The sequence below is a fragment of the Paroedura picta genome, chromosome 11, assembly GCF_049243985.1.
Source record: "Paroedura picta isolate Pp20150507F chromosome 11, Ppicta_v3.0, whole genome shotgun sequence".
NCBI classification, from domain to species: domain Eukaryota; kingdom Metazoa; phylum Chordata; class Lepidosauria; order Squamata; family Gekkonidae; genus Paroedura; species Paroedura picta.
Window position 1 is genome coordinate 15,116,072 of NC_135379.1, and position 16,880 is coordinate 15,132,951.

Sequence of the window (16,880 nt, forward strand, 5' to 3'; positions counted from 1 at the left end):
AAGGCTAAGACAGAAGATACCACGTAATGTGCCATCTTACACCCAAGCAAGGAAGAAACCTGTGTATGGGAGGAGTATATTATTCCTTCTTATGAAATATCCACTGTGGTACAAGATCAATGCTGGGAAGCATGCATCATTTCTCTCGTTGTGGCTATATCCCCCATACTGGCTCTCAAAGCGTACTGCTTTCTCCTGCAAAGCTGTGCAGAAGTTGCGCCACTCCAATGAGAAACTGGCCATGCTTGTTGAATTGTCTTGTGGATTTGCTTTTAAATTGCATTTTTCATGAGAAAGTGAGTCTTGCCTATGTATTTGAAAGCTGCTGTCTGTAGAACGCACGCATGATACGGCAGTATGTATGTTGGCGCACTTCTTCCTTTACAGTTTCTTCCTCCTCTCAGAAAGGTTGTTTTTGTTCTACATGAGGAATCTTGTGATCTTTCAGTCCTGTGGTGCTGTCTCAGCAGAGGGGCATGAAGTATTTGTGAATGAACTCCCGGGAGACAGTTGGAAAGCACTTGGTGGCTGTATGCAATACAAATCTTAAAATATGCAGTGCAAGAAGTGCAGTGTGATTAGTGCCAAACGATAGTGTGCTTAATACAGTGAAGTATGATCATTCGAATATTAAAAATCCAGTACATAATACAGTGAGTTATTACAATCAGAAAAGTATAGCCATTATTGACCGACTGCCAGACACCTTTCAACAACTTCTTCAGCCACTCATGTGCCACATTATCTGAACTATAGATGCGAAATCAGATCACCTGGGATTTAAATGCGCTTTTTAATTTCTTTGATTGGCTGATGAATAACAATTTACAACTGTTCAAGGTCATTCTGCAATGGAATTGCGACAGAAACAATTCTGAAGAAGATATTGAAATGGTGTCTTAGGCAGCCAGAAGACCATTAATAATTGTTATACTTTTCTAATTGTCATAATTTACTGTTTTATGTATTGCATTTTTTTACAATTGAATGATCATACTTCACTGTATTATGCACTGTATTAAGCATATATAAGGACCATTTTCACTACTCACACCGTACTTTTTGCACTGTATATATTAATATTTGATTGCATATATATCAGCTTTTTCTTTTGTGTAGCCTCCAGTACTCAGTATCCCTGTTGGGTTTCTCACGGAATTCTCCCCCCACACAATCAGTGAATGACTGGCCAGAGGATTTATTGGGAATCCTGTGTAAGATATATCAAGTTCTAAGAAGGAAGAACAGCAGACTTTTTATATGATGTTTAAATTCCTCGCCCTCCCAATGGATATCCACTTTTATAAAGAGCAGTTGTGGCATGCACAGTTCATTTGGTGTGTCATGGTGACTGTTGTAGGCTAATCAGTCACCTCCTGCTGCTGGCACGCTTGAGCCCCTCCTGCCAGTTTTCAGACAAGGGTACTGAATCAATGCATCAGCATTTGCCCCGAAGGGCTTGGGCTGCATTAGGACATTTTTTTTTTTGTAGCTGCTATTTTGGGGGCTGACCAAGATTGATTTTGATAATGGTTTTAAATAATCTGTTTACTGACATGCCATGTTCTATGCCGGGAGCCGCCCTGAGCATTGGAAGAAGGCAGGTGATGAAAATTTATGCAGAACTCGGACCCTGTGAAAGGTTCTGAATGTAAGGGCATCTCTGCTGGCTTAAACGTCAAAGGTCTACTTAGGTCTGAATTCTCTTTCACACAGCGGTCACCCTAATGCTCTCCAGAGGATTATATTTGCTTCTTTTGTGTGTGTGTGTTAACCCATGATTCTGCATGCCAGTGATGGTGTAGCACGCCTGCCTCTGAACAGAACCACGCTCCTGCACGGCCACTGCAGGGATGGGTTTTGGGATGCTGTAAGCAATTGCTGTTCCTTGCTTGGGAAAGGGTATGGATATAGATGGGGCTGTGTAAATAAGGCTGCGTCTGAGAAATAATAAATTGGTATATTTTCATAACTTGTGGCATAGCGTGAGCACTGTGAGCTGTCACTGGACTTTACGCAATCAAGATGATTTTGTGGGTTGATGCCACTGGGTGATGTGGCATTCGAACTGGGAGGGATTCTGGCACTCTCAGAAAGTGGTGTGAAATCTCAGATGCTTTGACTGTCAATTGAGAAAAAACATAGTCAGGATATATTTATTGCGGTTTCTGACAAATGCATCAGAAGGTATGTGTTTTTTTTTTTTTATCAGCATTTGAATTGGAAACTTGGACCTGTCAAAATTAAACGCTTTAAAATCCTGTAAGATTCCAAGGCATCTGAGAATTATTCACACACACATGGTTCTCACACTGAAAGGAACACAACTACAAAATGCCTCACTGTGGTATTTGTGTCTATGATGGCATGTGTACCATCACACAGATTAAGAAAGAATTGATTGGTGACAAAAATAATACCAAAATGTAAGCATGCAGCCCTTTATTTTTGCAAAGGTGTCTTTTTCTTCCTTTTGCACCTGTATATTATATATTATGGAGTTGTACAAATAAGATATTTACAAAAGAACACTCTAGTTCTGCAGATGTGATGGTTTTAAACCTGTTCCCCTGACACTTCCATCCCAAACTGTATCATCGTGTTGACCTTTTCTCAAAGTATATTTTAGAACATGCATAAACTCGACCTTTGGTGTTGAAAACTACTCTATGTGCCCAGCCACATACAGCATTTATTTATTTATATATTTATATTATATATGTACAAAGGTTTTCCATTATACAGAACAGTAAAGAAGTGTACACCTTTTTTTTTTTTAATCCACACTGAAAAACAACATGATTTACCCAGGTCTCAGTAGAATGGAAAACTAAAGAAGCTAAAAGAACTAGCAAATGCCTAAATGTGAAAACAATTATATTTTCCCCCTTGGCATTGCAAATCATTAAATATAATCTGAATGGCAGTGCAATTGCCTCGTACACGTCAATGTCCATCTCAGCTTGGTTGCTTGTGTACAGGAAGTGTCCAGCATGCTACTTATCAAATGTACATTATAGTATCAAATGTTTTGGCAAAAAAGATACTTTTAAAGTAACCATGAAGTTTTGTCGACAAAAATAGAAATCTGTAACAAATCTAAATAACACTAAAATAAAAGAAAAAAAATATTTTAGTTTCCGTTTTTATAATTTTGCATTATATCGCACGATGTTTAGTTCTTAAAAATAGCTTTATACAAAACAACTCGCTTTTTTCTGTTAATAATACATTTCTTTTCATGCCCAAATACATTTCTGTGCGCGCATATCTTTAATTCACTCACACCCTGCTCTCTTCTGCTCATAACCGCTTCTCGCTAAAGGATGGGGGAGAGAAAACCCACTCTGACATTTCAACAGCAATAAATGCTTATAAAACTACTTGTGCCTCTAATCTCTAATGCCTATCCAATATTGACCACAAATTTAGTGTTAAGCTTCAAATGGTACAGCAAAAATAGCATACATTCCTCAGCTACGATAATTGGTTGCCATTTCCTCAGAAACTTGGGACGCCTTTGGTGAACTCGCATGGGCCAGTACAGAGCTTTTAAGATGGCTCCTTGGTGCTGGTGGTGGCAGATGGATTGGGCTTGCTGACACTTCCATTCTGGGTTTTGTAGCTGGTGAAGCTGGGTGTGTGGATTGACCGGATGCTCTTCATACCTTGATTCAGCGGGGTGGGGGAGGTTGGAGAGGGAGAAGAGGAGGAGAAGGAAGATGGAGGAAGAGGGGTTGGCCGGCCATTTTGAGTCTGTGTCGAGAATGAAAGATGGTGGTGACTTTTACCTGCGTGAGTAGGATTCTGAGGTTTTAGGGAGCCATTAGAGACGGATGGGATTAAGGAAGCAGAGTGAGAGCTACGACCTGTTGAAGGACTGAGAGGGTTAGAAGGAGGAACAGAGGTTTTAGTGGGTGGGCTGAGAAGGTTAGTACTATCGCCACTAGATACAGAGCTACTTTTCCCAGAGGTGGAAGAAAAGGCTGGAATTTTTGAAGCAGGTAGGGTAGGGGAAGTAGCCTTATAGTCCCCACCAGCTTTCTTAGAACTTCCATTAGCCTGTAAATAAAGATGGTGGGAGACAGTTTAAGTCAGCATACATACACGATAAATCTAAAAAAAGGAACGGCATGGGAAATTAGGTTTACAAAGAACAGGAATTAATAGTTTGAAGCCTGCACTAAAACTTGTAGCGGTGGACTGGACCGGGTCGATCTCCCCACCCCCTACATACACACATACACGGAACATGAACAGAGAATGCGCAAAGTGGGAAGAAGCAGAAAAGGTAGGGGGGGGGAAGAGGAAGAGGATGACATCACGACATCAGGACTGCTCACCAAACTGGCCATGCGTCAAGGTTGTTATGAGGAGAGGAAACATTTTGGCAGATGGTTAATATGCACTGACTACAATCTTGTTAACCAGGGAGTTAGTATCAGCTGTTGCCTCTGAAATGCTTCAAACGGTTCCTGTTCCCATCACGGACACTTTAAAAAATGACAACTGAGTACTCAAGCAAAACCCCCAAAAGCAGGAGATGTTTTTACTGCGGACATGCACAAGCGTGATAAAAAAAGGACGACAGCTTCATGCCCCTCTCTCCCAAGCCCCGGATTTCCATTTCCAGATTTCAATGGGAAGACAATGTCCATTATTTGGTATCATCCAGGTCAGTCATTGGACTTTACCAAAACACACCAAAAACACACCACAGCTTTAAGTCCGTCCCAAGACTGGGCTTAGGGTAAAACTACCTGTCTGTACTGCCGCTGGTCCTGTAGTTTGTGTGGCTTGCTTGGTTTGTCAACGCTTGCTGGTTGCCTATTTTTTGTGGCTGCTGGGATTGGCATTCTGCTTGTCTGTGAACTGCTGGGCGAGCTCTGCGGGAGAGGTTGGGGTGCAAAAGGAGGAGAGAAACAAAGGAATGGAGGTGAGTAGCAGTCCATTTGCCACAGGCAGGATTTCACGCCAGGAGCAAAGCTACTTTGTGTGAGAAGCCAAAGCCCTACATGCACAGGAAGCACCAAAATAATTCACACCCAAAGTTGCACCACAGGTGTTAATTCAGGAATCAAGAACAGAAGGGTAGAGGATCAACTACCAATCAACCAAAATTTTACTTTCCCAGGTGCTCTCGCACCCACGGCAGAATCGCTGCACCAAGCTCTCCTGTCTTTCCCATCACCAAAATCAGCAAAGTAGGTTTGTTTTTTTTTAAAAAAAACACACATTCTATTAGCCGTTAGAAACCTCATGGATGCACCAAACCAAGCCACCCAAACGGAAGCAAACCAATCAGGAGACACTTTTTGCTTAATAGTGATTATTATTATTGCAGGTTTTAGAAAGCAGCTGGCGTTGTGATTTCTCATACTAAAGTGTACCTTACGTGAAGTCGGAGAAGGGGATTCTACATCAGCATTATTCTCTTCCAGCACAATGGGTTCTTTGGCTGGGAAAAAAACGGGGGCAGAGACTCCTCCCGACCGGCACGTGGTTTCGGAAACCGATTTTGGACTCATCTCGCTAATAGTGCTCTCCAGCTGCTTAATAGTCTGCTCCAGACTGTCCAGAGTTCTGTAAGTGTTCTTCCTAATTTCATCTGTCCTCGAAATGTGGGCTGCAGCCTCTGCCTCTTGTTTCCCAGGAAGGCTGTCAGGCCGAGAACTGTGGATTTCAAACCTTTGAGCTTCTTTGTGCTGTTTGAGAGTCCCGTCTTCCTCCTCCTCTTCATATACTACAACCTGCAATGTCTTCTTGCCAGTTTTGGTTCCTGTGCGGATTGCTTGTGTAAGAGCAGCCAGCTGCTTTTTGGGGAATTTAAACTTAAATTTCTTCTTGGCATCTGCGGCCTCCAGCTTGGTTTCTGCATGTGGCCCAAAAATGTGACTGGACTTCCTGCCTTCCAGCTTATCAGCCTCCTGCTCTCCAAGGAGCTTGGGTTGGGTTGGCAAATGAGACGGAGTCTGAAGTCTGTACTGCTGCTCAGACCTGCAGTTTGTTAAATAATCTGGGGAATGCCTCTGACTACTCTCTGTCTGGGTAACCATATATGCCTGGGTGTGGCATGGCTCAGAGCCCTCATCTTCTTCCTCTTCTTCCTCTATCTTCTCCTCCATCATCTTCTCCAGTTCTTCATCACATTCTTCAAAGATGGTTGAAAGCCTTTTATAAGCTGCTCTGATATCCATTGGCTCGTCAAAAATGATGATGACTGGTTTTTTGTCCAAGCAAACAACCGAATCGTCGCTTTCAAGGTTCTCTGGCACGTTATGCTCGGATGTCTTTTCCTTTTTGGAATCAATGTTAACAGTCTGCACATCGTCTCCCTTCTTGTTTACTATATCATGGACTTCTCCACTTGACAGCGCCTGAACTGCTGTTTTGGTAATCATAAAAGCAATGTTCTCCGATAGTGGGACTTCTTCGCCGGGAGAGCTTGTTGGAGACTCTACCTCATCAATGTTATTTAAGGTAATGTTCCTAGATATTTTATGCCTTAGTACTATATGATTGTGGCCATTAACAGGCATTTCTTGCTCCTGCAACGATCTGGGAGCTAATGAACTCTCCTGAGCTCGCAAGTCTGTTTGCCTGGCCAGAGGAGCCCCTGAGTTTTCCGGCAACTCATTCTGGGGTGCACTGTGTCCAGTCTCAGTTACGACTCCATAGCTTAGTTTTTCCCTTCCAGATTCCACAGTTGGCGCGTCAGCTCCCCTTTTTCGTTCGTTTTCTATCAAATGGATACTAGAGATGCTTGTATTTGGCTTAAGATCATTCTGCTTGGCATAATCTTTACTGTCCAAAAGCAAATCCTTGCTGGAGGTCAAGTTTTCAGTCTTTGGAAAGCTACCTTTATTTCCATTAATGCTGGAAGCATCCAAACCCATCTCTTCTGTTTTCCCTTCTGGCTTGTCCTTGGGGTGGTCACTATCTTTTGATGCCTCCCCATACACCTAGGGGGAAGAGTTGCATTACTTAGTTACTGATGAACATAACTTTCTTTTTTTAAAGGACCGGCTCTATGTCCCCCCAAATTAATTCAGCAGATAAGGCACAGATAATGTGAACTTGCCACTCTATACATCACGGCAGCATCACTTCCATGGTCTTCATCTGATTCCTGTGCATCTTCAGAGGTAAATTCCACATTCTGGTAGAACTGCATTTCATGTCACTACATTGAACATGTAGTGGCATGCAGTTAACATGGGTTCTAGATGATCCTTTAAACAACCCCACTGTAGAACTTATCAGTTACAACACTGGATACCACCATTACAACATTGCTTCATCTTGTCCTAAATTAAGAGTCCTTTTTTCAACACTTGTTTTCTATCAGATAGAATCTTTTAATAATAAGTAGTTCTGTTAAGGGAAGCAATTACTCCAGACCATAGCTCCTAACTGGTAGCTGGCTAGCTTAGAGACACCTGTCACTCTAGTACAACTATTACACTGTGTTGCTCAAATACAACATGGCTGTTTAGCTAGCTTTCCATTGTCTTAACTACTGATGTCTTCAGTACTGTACTGGGGAACAAAGAGTCAAAGAATCTAATTGTGCCTGGACTTTTAGATCCGGGGAAACTGCCTCTCTGATGAAGAAGCAGTAGGCCAAAGTACTGTCCCTGATACATCAGTAAAGCGGCATATACTAGCTAAAGCCAAAACAGCTGCAGCGCTTCCAAGAAGTAAAATGCAACCACTGTTTCTGCTCAGGTCAGCTGTGTATGCCACCATAGCCCCATTCACTTCAAAACTGAAGTTGAGTGTATTTTCTCCCCGAACACCTGAATTTTAGATCCTGCTTGGAACATCATGGAAGCTCCTTTCTGCACACGGGTGCCGGGAAGCGTGTTATCACTTGTGCCTTACTGGATCCAACTGGATCTAGGGAGAGGGAGTCTTTTGTTCTTGAAGCACATTGTCCAGGAGAAAATGCTTACTGTTTAGAAGGTAACCATGATTTTGTTACCATTAGCCTTTCCTACAGCCAGCTAGGCTACACATGGACATGTAACGATAATAGAGCCAGGAAGGTGTAGTGATTAGAGTGGTAGGCTAGGTCTGGGAGTTCCTCTTTACCATGATAACTCACATGGGCCAGTCACACAGTCTCAGACTAACCCCAGACCCCAGGGATGTAGGAGGCTAAAATAGAGGAGATGAACATGGGTAGATAGATTTAATAAAATATGGCTCCAAGCCAGAAAGCAGTTCTGGATAAATTAGACCTCCAAACCCTAACAATGGTATTCTGAAATCCTTTGACCACTCGTGATCTATTGCCACATTATGAGAACATTGTTCTTGAGATCCCTCCAGTTTTCATGGCAAGAGATAAAAGAGGGTTCAACCCTCCAAATCATGGTTTGATAAATCTTGCATTGTGGCAAAAACAATTCCACCAACGCTCCAGCCCACTTAAGATAGGATGCTCATATCTCTCTGGTAGCTAAAAAAGAGAACTTTCCAGTACCTGGTTGACCAAAAAATGAGAGAACATTGCAGAGAGCTTTAGAGGACTCAGATGCAGGCCACCAAAGGAAAGAACTCAGCTCTGTTCCGGAAAAGACCAGTGTGGGCTACTTTGCCTCCCCACTGGGAGGGAAAGGAGAGGTGTAAATAGAGCAAATAAACTAATAAAATAGATTCCATGGTTGGAATGGCAGATGGCAATTACTCTTTAGTACATCAGAACAGAACTACGTCCAGAAGCAATTCTGATATCAAACAGGAGGGGTAGCCACCCAGCATGGGTAGAAAGGGACAGCTCAGCCTCATGAAACTCTTTGGCATCCACCTCCGTGTTCAGCCACTGCCCAAAATGGCTGCTGCTGGCGAGCGTCACACTAATGGAAAAGGAAAGCCATCACAGACACAAGTGAATCATTTGCTTTTCAGTACAGAAGTCTTGAGGTGAGACAAAAGAGACAGAACAATAGGAAAGGACCATCTGCAAGCAGAGTCCAAGAGGCAGCCGGCACTTATGACAGCCATGCAGGTGTAGTTTGGTTAGCACTGAACAGTACGACCCACCCACCATAGATCAAACCTTGGAAAAAAATGAATAAAGTGTCATGCTTATTAGGCCAGACTGCAGGGAAAGAGTTCCAGGTGGACACAGCAGGAGACATCGTTTCATGTGTGGGCAACAGTATTCTGGGGTGTCCATAGTCTGGAACCTATGAAATCCTATGACTTACAGCCAGCTTGGTGTGGTGGTTTAAAGCCCAGGTTCAAAACCCCACACTGCTAGGGAAGTTCACTGGGTGAGCTTGGATCAGTCACCCTTTCTCTGTCTGAGCCTAACCTACATCAACAGGGTGGTTGTTGCAAGGATAAATGGGAGGAGGCAAGACCTATTGTAAGCCACTGGGGTGAAAAATAGAGTATAAGACATAATCTGTGGCCTACCAGCAGAGTGCTCTACATTATGCAGAGCACAAACGTGGTGGTAAGAAGTTGTTTCTCTCAGTTATCACATCTGGAATGCTGTACGTGCCTCCATAATGCATGTGTGCATAGGCTCAAGTAAATTAAATCCTGTATCCTCTCCTCCTTTCTACCTTGGGGTGCTACGATTTACCTGGACCAACATTCTGTTTTGTGACTTTCTACGGCTACACACAGACTAACATGGCCTCCCATCTTGTGTTGATCTATAAATAAAGGTTGATTTTGACCTATATCCCTAGAAGGAGCATATCTGTACATGGTAGAAGTTAAAATATGGAATGTCTGCTGTTTCCATAGGTTGGGTGAGAATACCCACCAGATACCTGTAAAGTTCCAGCTTTGGAAGAAAAGCAGGATGTAAATTTAAAAATATACGTATATCAAAACACAAAGGCACAGGATATGAAAAGAAGGGATCCTTTCCCCCTCTCAGCCGTACACTTCTCGGTGTTCCCTGGGCCATGCTGGTTTTAATAAATGGCAAAGGTGTTCACTTCAAAAAAATCTAACCTGCTGTACTTAAACAGTTACCCTTTTCCTTTTGGCCTCAGGTACCCCCTCATCAGTCTCGGACCTTCTTGAGCACCTTGTAAAAGGGATTAATACCCAATAAACACTTGGGATGGCAGAGGCAATCGCAAGCTCTGTTTGGAGATGTCCCAAAGATAATCGCATCTTAGGAACCCAAAGTGGGACCTAAATCTAGACCAACAAAGAACAGAGCCATCAAGGCACACACAGTAAGCAACGCTACAAGGCACAAGGTTAGTCCCGAAGCAAGGAAAGAAGGTGAAGCTTGCGACTAGGTGGCAGAGCTGAAGAGGCCACTGTTACCTTCTTCTCCTTGGGATGCGCTAAAGCCACTGGCCTGGCCTCTTTTGTTTGTGTGTCATTTCTGGTCTGCTCAACATGACTGTTTGAGTTTATATCCATATAGGAGCACTTCTGGAAAGCCTACGGAGTTAAAATAGGGCACATTATCAGAAGACCCCCCCTTTTTTGTGCATGAGCCAGGCATCCTGGTGGGCTGTTCACAGGGAACTCACAGATCCTGGGTGTGATCCATCATGAGTGGGCAGGAGACTGTACTTAGCACAGTTCTGCATGAACAAGCAATTGCACAAAAGACGGCAACAACGCTCAGCACTGTGACTTTATTGAGCTCGACTATCAGAAGAAATACATTGTGCTATGAATCACACACATAAAACATAGTAGGGACAACCCCTTTCCCTAAATGTAACTGGACAGTGAGGAGTAATTTTAGTGCTTCCACATGCAGAATTTGGAATCTCCTGTCACTATTTTTAAGGCACTGTAGTCAAGGCAAAGAAGTTTGTGTGCGAACTGGTGTTAAGAATCATCCAGAACAATTGTGAGTGGGTGGGCAGGAAGGGCTGTGTTTGTCTCTTGTGGTCCTTCCTTGCATACCCAGGGAATTGCTGATTGTCACTGTGGGATGGTAGGTGAATTTCCTCCAGGCCAGGCTGGATTCTGGAGATTTTTAGTGGTTTTCAAGATAGCTTAGGTATGGAATATGGGTCACTGTGGGAGGGCAGGTAATTGTGAATTTCCTGCATTCTGCAGGGATTTGGACTAGATCAGGGGTAGTCAACCTGTGGTCCTCCAGATATCTATGGACTACAATTCCCTTGAGCCCCTGCCAGCATTTGCTGGCAGGGGCTCATGGCAATCATAGTCCATGAACATCTGGAGGACCACAGGTTGACTACCCCTGGACTAGATGACCCTGGAGATGCCTTCCAACTCTATGATTCTATGAATGATACAAATGGCTGTGCAGGTGAGCTATGGAGTCATCGTGGAGAATGGAACAGGAATGAATTGCCACTGACTTCTGCTAGGTTGTGCCCATGGAGCTAAAGAACATTGCCCATCATTTAAATGCCATAGGAGACTGTCTACATTGCAATGGCCAGGTCCACATGGAAGTTCTTAAATACTGGGACAGATAAGAGCTCCCAAAATGGAAAATTCAGGATCAAACTTTGGTATACTTAATGGTTGTGAGGGGGTTGACATCTCACTATTTCACTACAGGTTTCCCGGATCTGAACTCAACTATAGCTGATGTGTACATCACTCAGTAAGAAACTATCCCATGTTTATTTCATCCACAGTGCAGAAGTCAGCAACCCCAAAACATTTACATCTTTAATCTGAAGAAGCAAAACTCTCGAAGGAATCCCTCCTTTGCAAGTCCAATTTCACTCCTGAGAGCAGAACATTCATTTCAGTGGAGCATACTCATATTCTAACACTGTTCTTTACATCTATTGTTCTGCTTTTCTATGCATCTGTCCAGCTTCCTTGGGCATACCTGTTTTATATAATACATACCTGTAATTCTGCCATTATTCTCTCTCCTTCCTCTTCTTCCTCTTCCTTTGCAGGTGGGGTGGTGCCCATCAGCAGGGGTTGAGAAGAGACTTGATCCTCCTTAGATACTTTGGACTGTCCTCCTTGAGCAGAATCTTCACTGCTTTCCTAAGGATCACAGAGAAGCTATGTATGCAGTGCCTTCATATAGGCCTCTGTTCTTCATTGGGATTTTAAAGGATATTACAGTATCCAAACACATAACACTTGGTTTCAGCAACATAAACACTGCTATTTTCTACAACGTATATCCGCGCATTCACAAATGCTAAATAATGCGGTTTCAATCCATTTCAGTTACCATTCGCAGGTGGATTTTGCCATTTCATACAGTAAAATCCAGTTGCAAAGTGTGTTGAAAGTGCACTATTTAGAGTGTGTGTGAAAGCACCTATATATCTATATCAATGTATGTGTGTGAAAATAAGATTTTCCCGCTATACTTTTTCTTGAGGGAGAAGAGCTTCAAAAACCACCAATGGATAAAGCAAGAACTCATGTATATATGGAATTGTTCTCTCAAAGACTGTTTATGCACTGGAGGTCTCATGCTGGGCTGCAGGCTGGAGTTTTAGTTGTGGTAGGTTGCTCCACCTCTTCCTGCACCCACATGGGGGAGCATTTGGCCCAGTGCGCCTCATCCACTCCCTATTTGTGCTCCTGCATGGGAGCCGGGGCAGTGAAGTTCCCAGTGCATAAATGGTCAAACTGATCTCCACTTGTGTAAGATAGAATCATAGAGTTGGAAGGGGCCACACAGGCCATCTAGTCCAACCCCCTGCTCAACGCAGGATCAGCCCTAAGCATCCTAAAGCACGTGTGCACTTGCTCAAATAATCTGTACATTTCTTAGAAACGCCTGGACTACAAACAGCTTTCGATTTGTAACTGACAGGCCCATAAACAAGAATGCAGGAAGGATCCCTCCTAGGAAGAGCAATTCTTGGGCAGAGGTGGCTCCTATCTGTCTAGGCCTAGGAGTGACTGACTTGAGTGCTTCTCTGGGTCATGACTGGGTCATGTCACGGCAATGTAAGCTAAGTTGCCTCGGTCACCAAACCTTGACCACAGGAGTGTCTTTCCTGGCCACGTAGCTGACTTCACTCAGTTTTGTGCTCAGTCCGGATCCTAGCAGGTAGGTGCGGCGCGGAGGAGGAGGAGGGGGAGATTTCACGAGCTTTTCGACGGTTTGTTCAGCATGAGCAGTCTCTTCTGAAATTCAAAAGAGATACCACTATTGTTAATAAGTGTGTTTTTTTTTTAAGTGTGCATTCGGGTTTTTTTTTTCAATGTGAATGAGATAGGCATGTGCTTGACTCACTAACAATAATGGGCTACAAAGTAATGCACCATCAGTGCAAAAACACCTGACTGTACGAACTGATGGGATCTGGATCAGGGGTGACTGAGACGGAAAAAGATCATGGGGTTGTACTGGGAAGCTCGACCCAGAGAGCAACAGTAGTGAAAATGGCAAACAATGTCGTGGCTTATTAGGAAAGTGACTGATAACAAAGCAACCAATGTTATAATGTCTCATACAGATGTATGAGGCAACCTCATTCGGAATACTGTGTGCAGTTCCAGTCATGAGATCTCAAAAAGGACATTGCAAAGGGAGGAGAAGGGCAGAAGAGGGCACCCAAAGTTATTAAGGTCTTGGAGCACCTTTTCTATAAGAAAAAGCTAAAGTGACTGAGTTTTCTGTTTAGAAAAACATGAGTGTGGGGGTGGGTGAGACATGTGAATGAGGTTTATAAAATGATACACAAGGTAGAGAAAGTGGACAAAGACAGCTGCCCCTGTCTCCTTCCAGGGCACCCAATGAAACTGACGGACAATAGATTCAAGGCAACAAAAAAGGGGGGAAAAACATCTTAAACCATGGAATTTACTGCCAGTGGATATAGTGGTGGCCAGCAGCATAGATGGCTTTGAAAGGGATTGCAGAGATTAATGCAGGACAAATCTATCAACTGTTCATAGGCGAGATGACTAAAGGGAACCTTCATGTACAGATGAAGCCAGCCTCTGGAGACCGGTGGCTAGGAGGCAGCAACAGGGGAAGGCCTTGGCCTCTCTGCCTTGTTTGTTGGCTCTTCAAGGCAACTGGTCAACCGCTGCATGAAACACGATGCTGGACTAGACAGACCGCTGGTGTGATCCAGCAGTGTGAACCTGTCACAGTCTTATTCGTGTTTCTAGCTGCATATTGTGAGATTCCTGCTGAGGGCTGAGCCTGTAACTAGGACTAGGACATGTGTTTCTAGGACTAGGACATGTAACTAGGACATGTGTTTCTGCCAGGCAGATTCTTTCCCAAATAAGATTTTTGACCTCAGAAGCAGATCCTTCACCCTTTGGTTCCTATTGAAAAACAAGGTCGAAAGGGTCAGCCCTGAATGAACTGACAATTAGTATCTCGTCACACAATCTTGACCCCCTTACCACAGACTTCTAATTTCTCGGCTGTGTCACTTTTGGGCGAGGGTGCGGCTTGTGGCGGCATCTCGAGGTTTGGAATCGATTTCATGATGTTGGCTTGTGCTTCTTCCAGGAGCTTTTCAAACTCCTTCCCGTTGTAATGATCAAGGTTCTGCCTTTTCTCCTCCCATTTCTTCTCTGCTTTCTAACAGGAAACAAACATACTTGTTGAACACTTTGAATTCTGCCTTTGGCTCGAAAGTCTATTTCAACTTTCCTCTATGAATTCTCAACGAATCAAATCCACTGAGATTTCTTTCACCTCTCTCTGCCAAGATTCTGCCCTTTGCACTATTTCCAGTTGGCATATGCCCTGTACACATCCCACCATTTGCCAAAATCATACTTTGGAAGCTTTGGAAGCAAAAAGAATCAATGTGTACATGACCAGCTTCTCTGTTTCAAGTAGCTTCCACAAAGGGATGTTTCCCCAGGGGGCTCTCATTGCTGTTACAAATGCAGAGGCTTTCACAATAAGGAATTCTATAGCAGGGGTAGTCAAACTGCGGCCCTCCAGATGTCCATGGACTACAATTCCCAGGAGCCCCCTGCCAGCATTCGCTGGCAGGGGGCTCCCGGGAATTGTAGTCCATGGACATCTGGAGGGCCGCAGTTTGACTACCCCTGTTCTATAGTATTGTGATGCTTTCGAGCTGGGGTGGCCAAACTGTGGCTATCCAGATGTACATGGACTACAATTTCCATGAGCCCCTGCCAACAGGTGCTGGTGTGGCATTATGGGAATTGTAGTCCATGGATATCTAGAGAGCCACAGTTTGGCCACTTTCCGTTTTGCTCTCTGCATAATGGATTGCCTTAGGTGTGAATGTAGCTGGGTCAGGGCAGTGTAGTTTGCACAAGGAATTCCAGCTGTAACATGCTGATGTGTGGGAATGTGTCTTGACCTTGGGGCAGGAAGTGTCCTGGCAAGGGGGCTGGCATCTGGATACTTTCACAGCCAAATGGGCAGATGGGGGAAACTGGGGGCTGGAGGCTAAGATGGTGCAATGGCTCCCAGGTGTTTAATCATAGCAACCTGTGAGAGTCCAGCCAATTACTCTCAATAAGCAGACTCTAGTGAAGAAAATCTCTCACACCCATCTATATCCCAGCATGCTTTGAGCACAATCTTTCTGGAAAGAGAAGGGCAAATGAGAATCCAAAGACTGCAGCAAAGCACAGGAAAACCTGGAAAGCAGGATGATTACAAAACGAAGAAGCAAAAAAACTGCTGCTATTTGGGGCGGAATACTGCACAGAAGCTCAGCAGATGTCCATGTGCATTTTTGTGTGTTTATCTGTGTGTGAGGGCTATGGCTGTTTCCATGTGCAGGGCTGTGTGTATTCTATACTGTGCAAAAATGAAAATTCAGTATCCGGGCCATCCACTTTTGCTAATATCACCATTGCGTATAATTTAATATACATTTTGTATACTACAGACCAGGGGTCCCAGCTGGGAAGAACAGTTGGGTATAAAGTGGAGTAAATGCATAATGCCAGTGTACCTCGATGGACAGAGCTCTGTTCCTGGTGCTGGCACTATGAAGTTCTTCAATGAACAGACTCTGCATGGTGGAGCCGTTGATGGACGCCGGTGGCGAGTGAGGTCCTTGTGCTTGCAGCGTGGTCGTGGTGGTGGTGGTGGTTGTTGCAGCTGTACACTCCAGCATGCCGGACGTTGGCTGGTTTGATGCCACTGAGCTTACGGCATGGCTGTTTGCCACTGGAGACGTTTGAGAGTGGCTGACCAATGCGGATGAGTGTTGAGACTGGTGCATTATCACGGGAGAGCTTTGCACATGATGGATTTTCGTTGTAGAAATGGGCACCACCTCAGACTTCACCGGAGGTTCCACAGTGGTCTCAGCTGCATTGTGCTGTGGGCTGTTGGCTGGGCTGTCTTGACTTTTCAAGACTTCTGCCACCGTGGCTTTCTCCATGGCGCTGTACTGTGCTGCTTGGGCGGGATCCACACCCTTCAGCAGGCCATCTGTAACATTTCTGCCGAAAGAAGGAGCAGCGTGACACTAGCTTGGAAATGGAGGGGCTCCCTTTAGTGGTCTTTATGGGAAATGCACAAAGCAAAACAGTTTCAGGCATGGGTCACCGTGTTGGCTTGCGGTGGAAGAGCCAAGAGTCGAGTCCAGGAGTATTTTAAAAGATACCCCAAAAATACTGGTAAGATATTTTTTTTGGCTCAGATACAGCCAAATGCACACCCATAGATATGCTGAGTCATTGCCTTCTATTATGCTTTCTCAACCAGGGTTTTGTGAAACCTTGGGTTCCTTGATGGCTCTGGAAGGGTTTCTAGAATGGGTGGGAGTTAATTATTTTTAATATTTAAAATATGGTCATATCAAGCCCCCCCAATGGCTAATGATGGGCCTGCAGGGGGTGAGAAGGGGAGGGGCCCAGTTGGGCATGTACACAGCTATGCCTCCCAACCATATTCTGCACGATCGTGCCATTTCTGGTGTTTCTTGAAGCCTAAAGAACGTTTCAGAGATTTCTCAATAGTAAAA

At 44.2% G+C, this 16,880-nt stretch overlaps 1 protein-coding gene across 24 annotated transcripts in view; it reads right to left on the reverse strand.

Moving 5' to 3' along the window:
* Nucleotides 1-2,425: 2,425 nt before the first annotated feature.
* Nucleotides 2,426-16,880, reverse strand: part of KIAA1217 (KIAA1217 ortholog) — a 432,541-nt gene continuing 418,086 nt past the window's right edge. For 19 of the 24 annotated variants that reach the window (XM_077303786.1, XM_077303784.1, XM_077303787.1 and 16 more), the window contains 8 exons: nucleotides 15,861-16,356; nucleotides 14,317-14,497; nucleotides 12,929-13,080; nucleotides 11,830-11,976; nucleotides 10,303-10,422; nucleotides 5,391-6,962; nucleotides 4,761-4,886; nucleotides 2,426-4,062 (listed from right to left, as the gene is read on the reverse strand). In XM_077303786.1, coding sequence (XP_077159901.1) covers nucleotides 3,553-4,062; nucleotides 4,761-4,886; nucleotides 5,391-6,962; nucleotides 10,303-10,422; nucleotides 11,830-11,976; nucleotides 12,929-13,080; nucleotides 14,317-14,497; nucleotides 15,861-16,356 — 3,304 coding nt within the window. In that variant the 3' untranslated portion in view covers nucleotides 2,426-3,552. Of the gene's footprint in view, nucleotides 4,063-4,558; nucleotides 4,887-5,390; nucleotides 6,963-10,302; nucleotides 10,423-11,829; nucleotides 11,977-12,928; nucleotides 13,081-14,316; nucleotides 14,498-15,860; nucleotides 16,357-16,880 lie in introns of those variants that run through there. The other 5 variants (XM_077303806.1, XM_077303804.1, XM_077303805.1 and 2 more) reach the window with 3 other exon arrangements.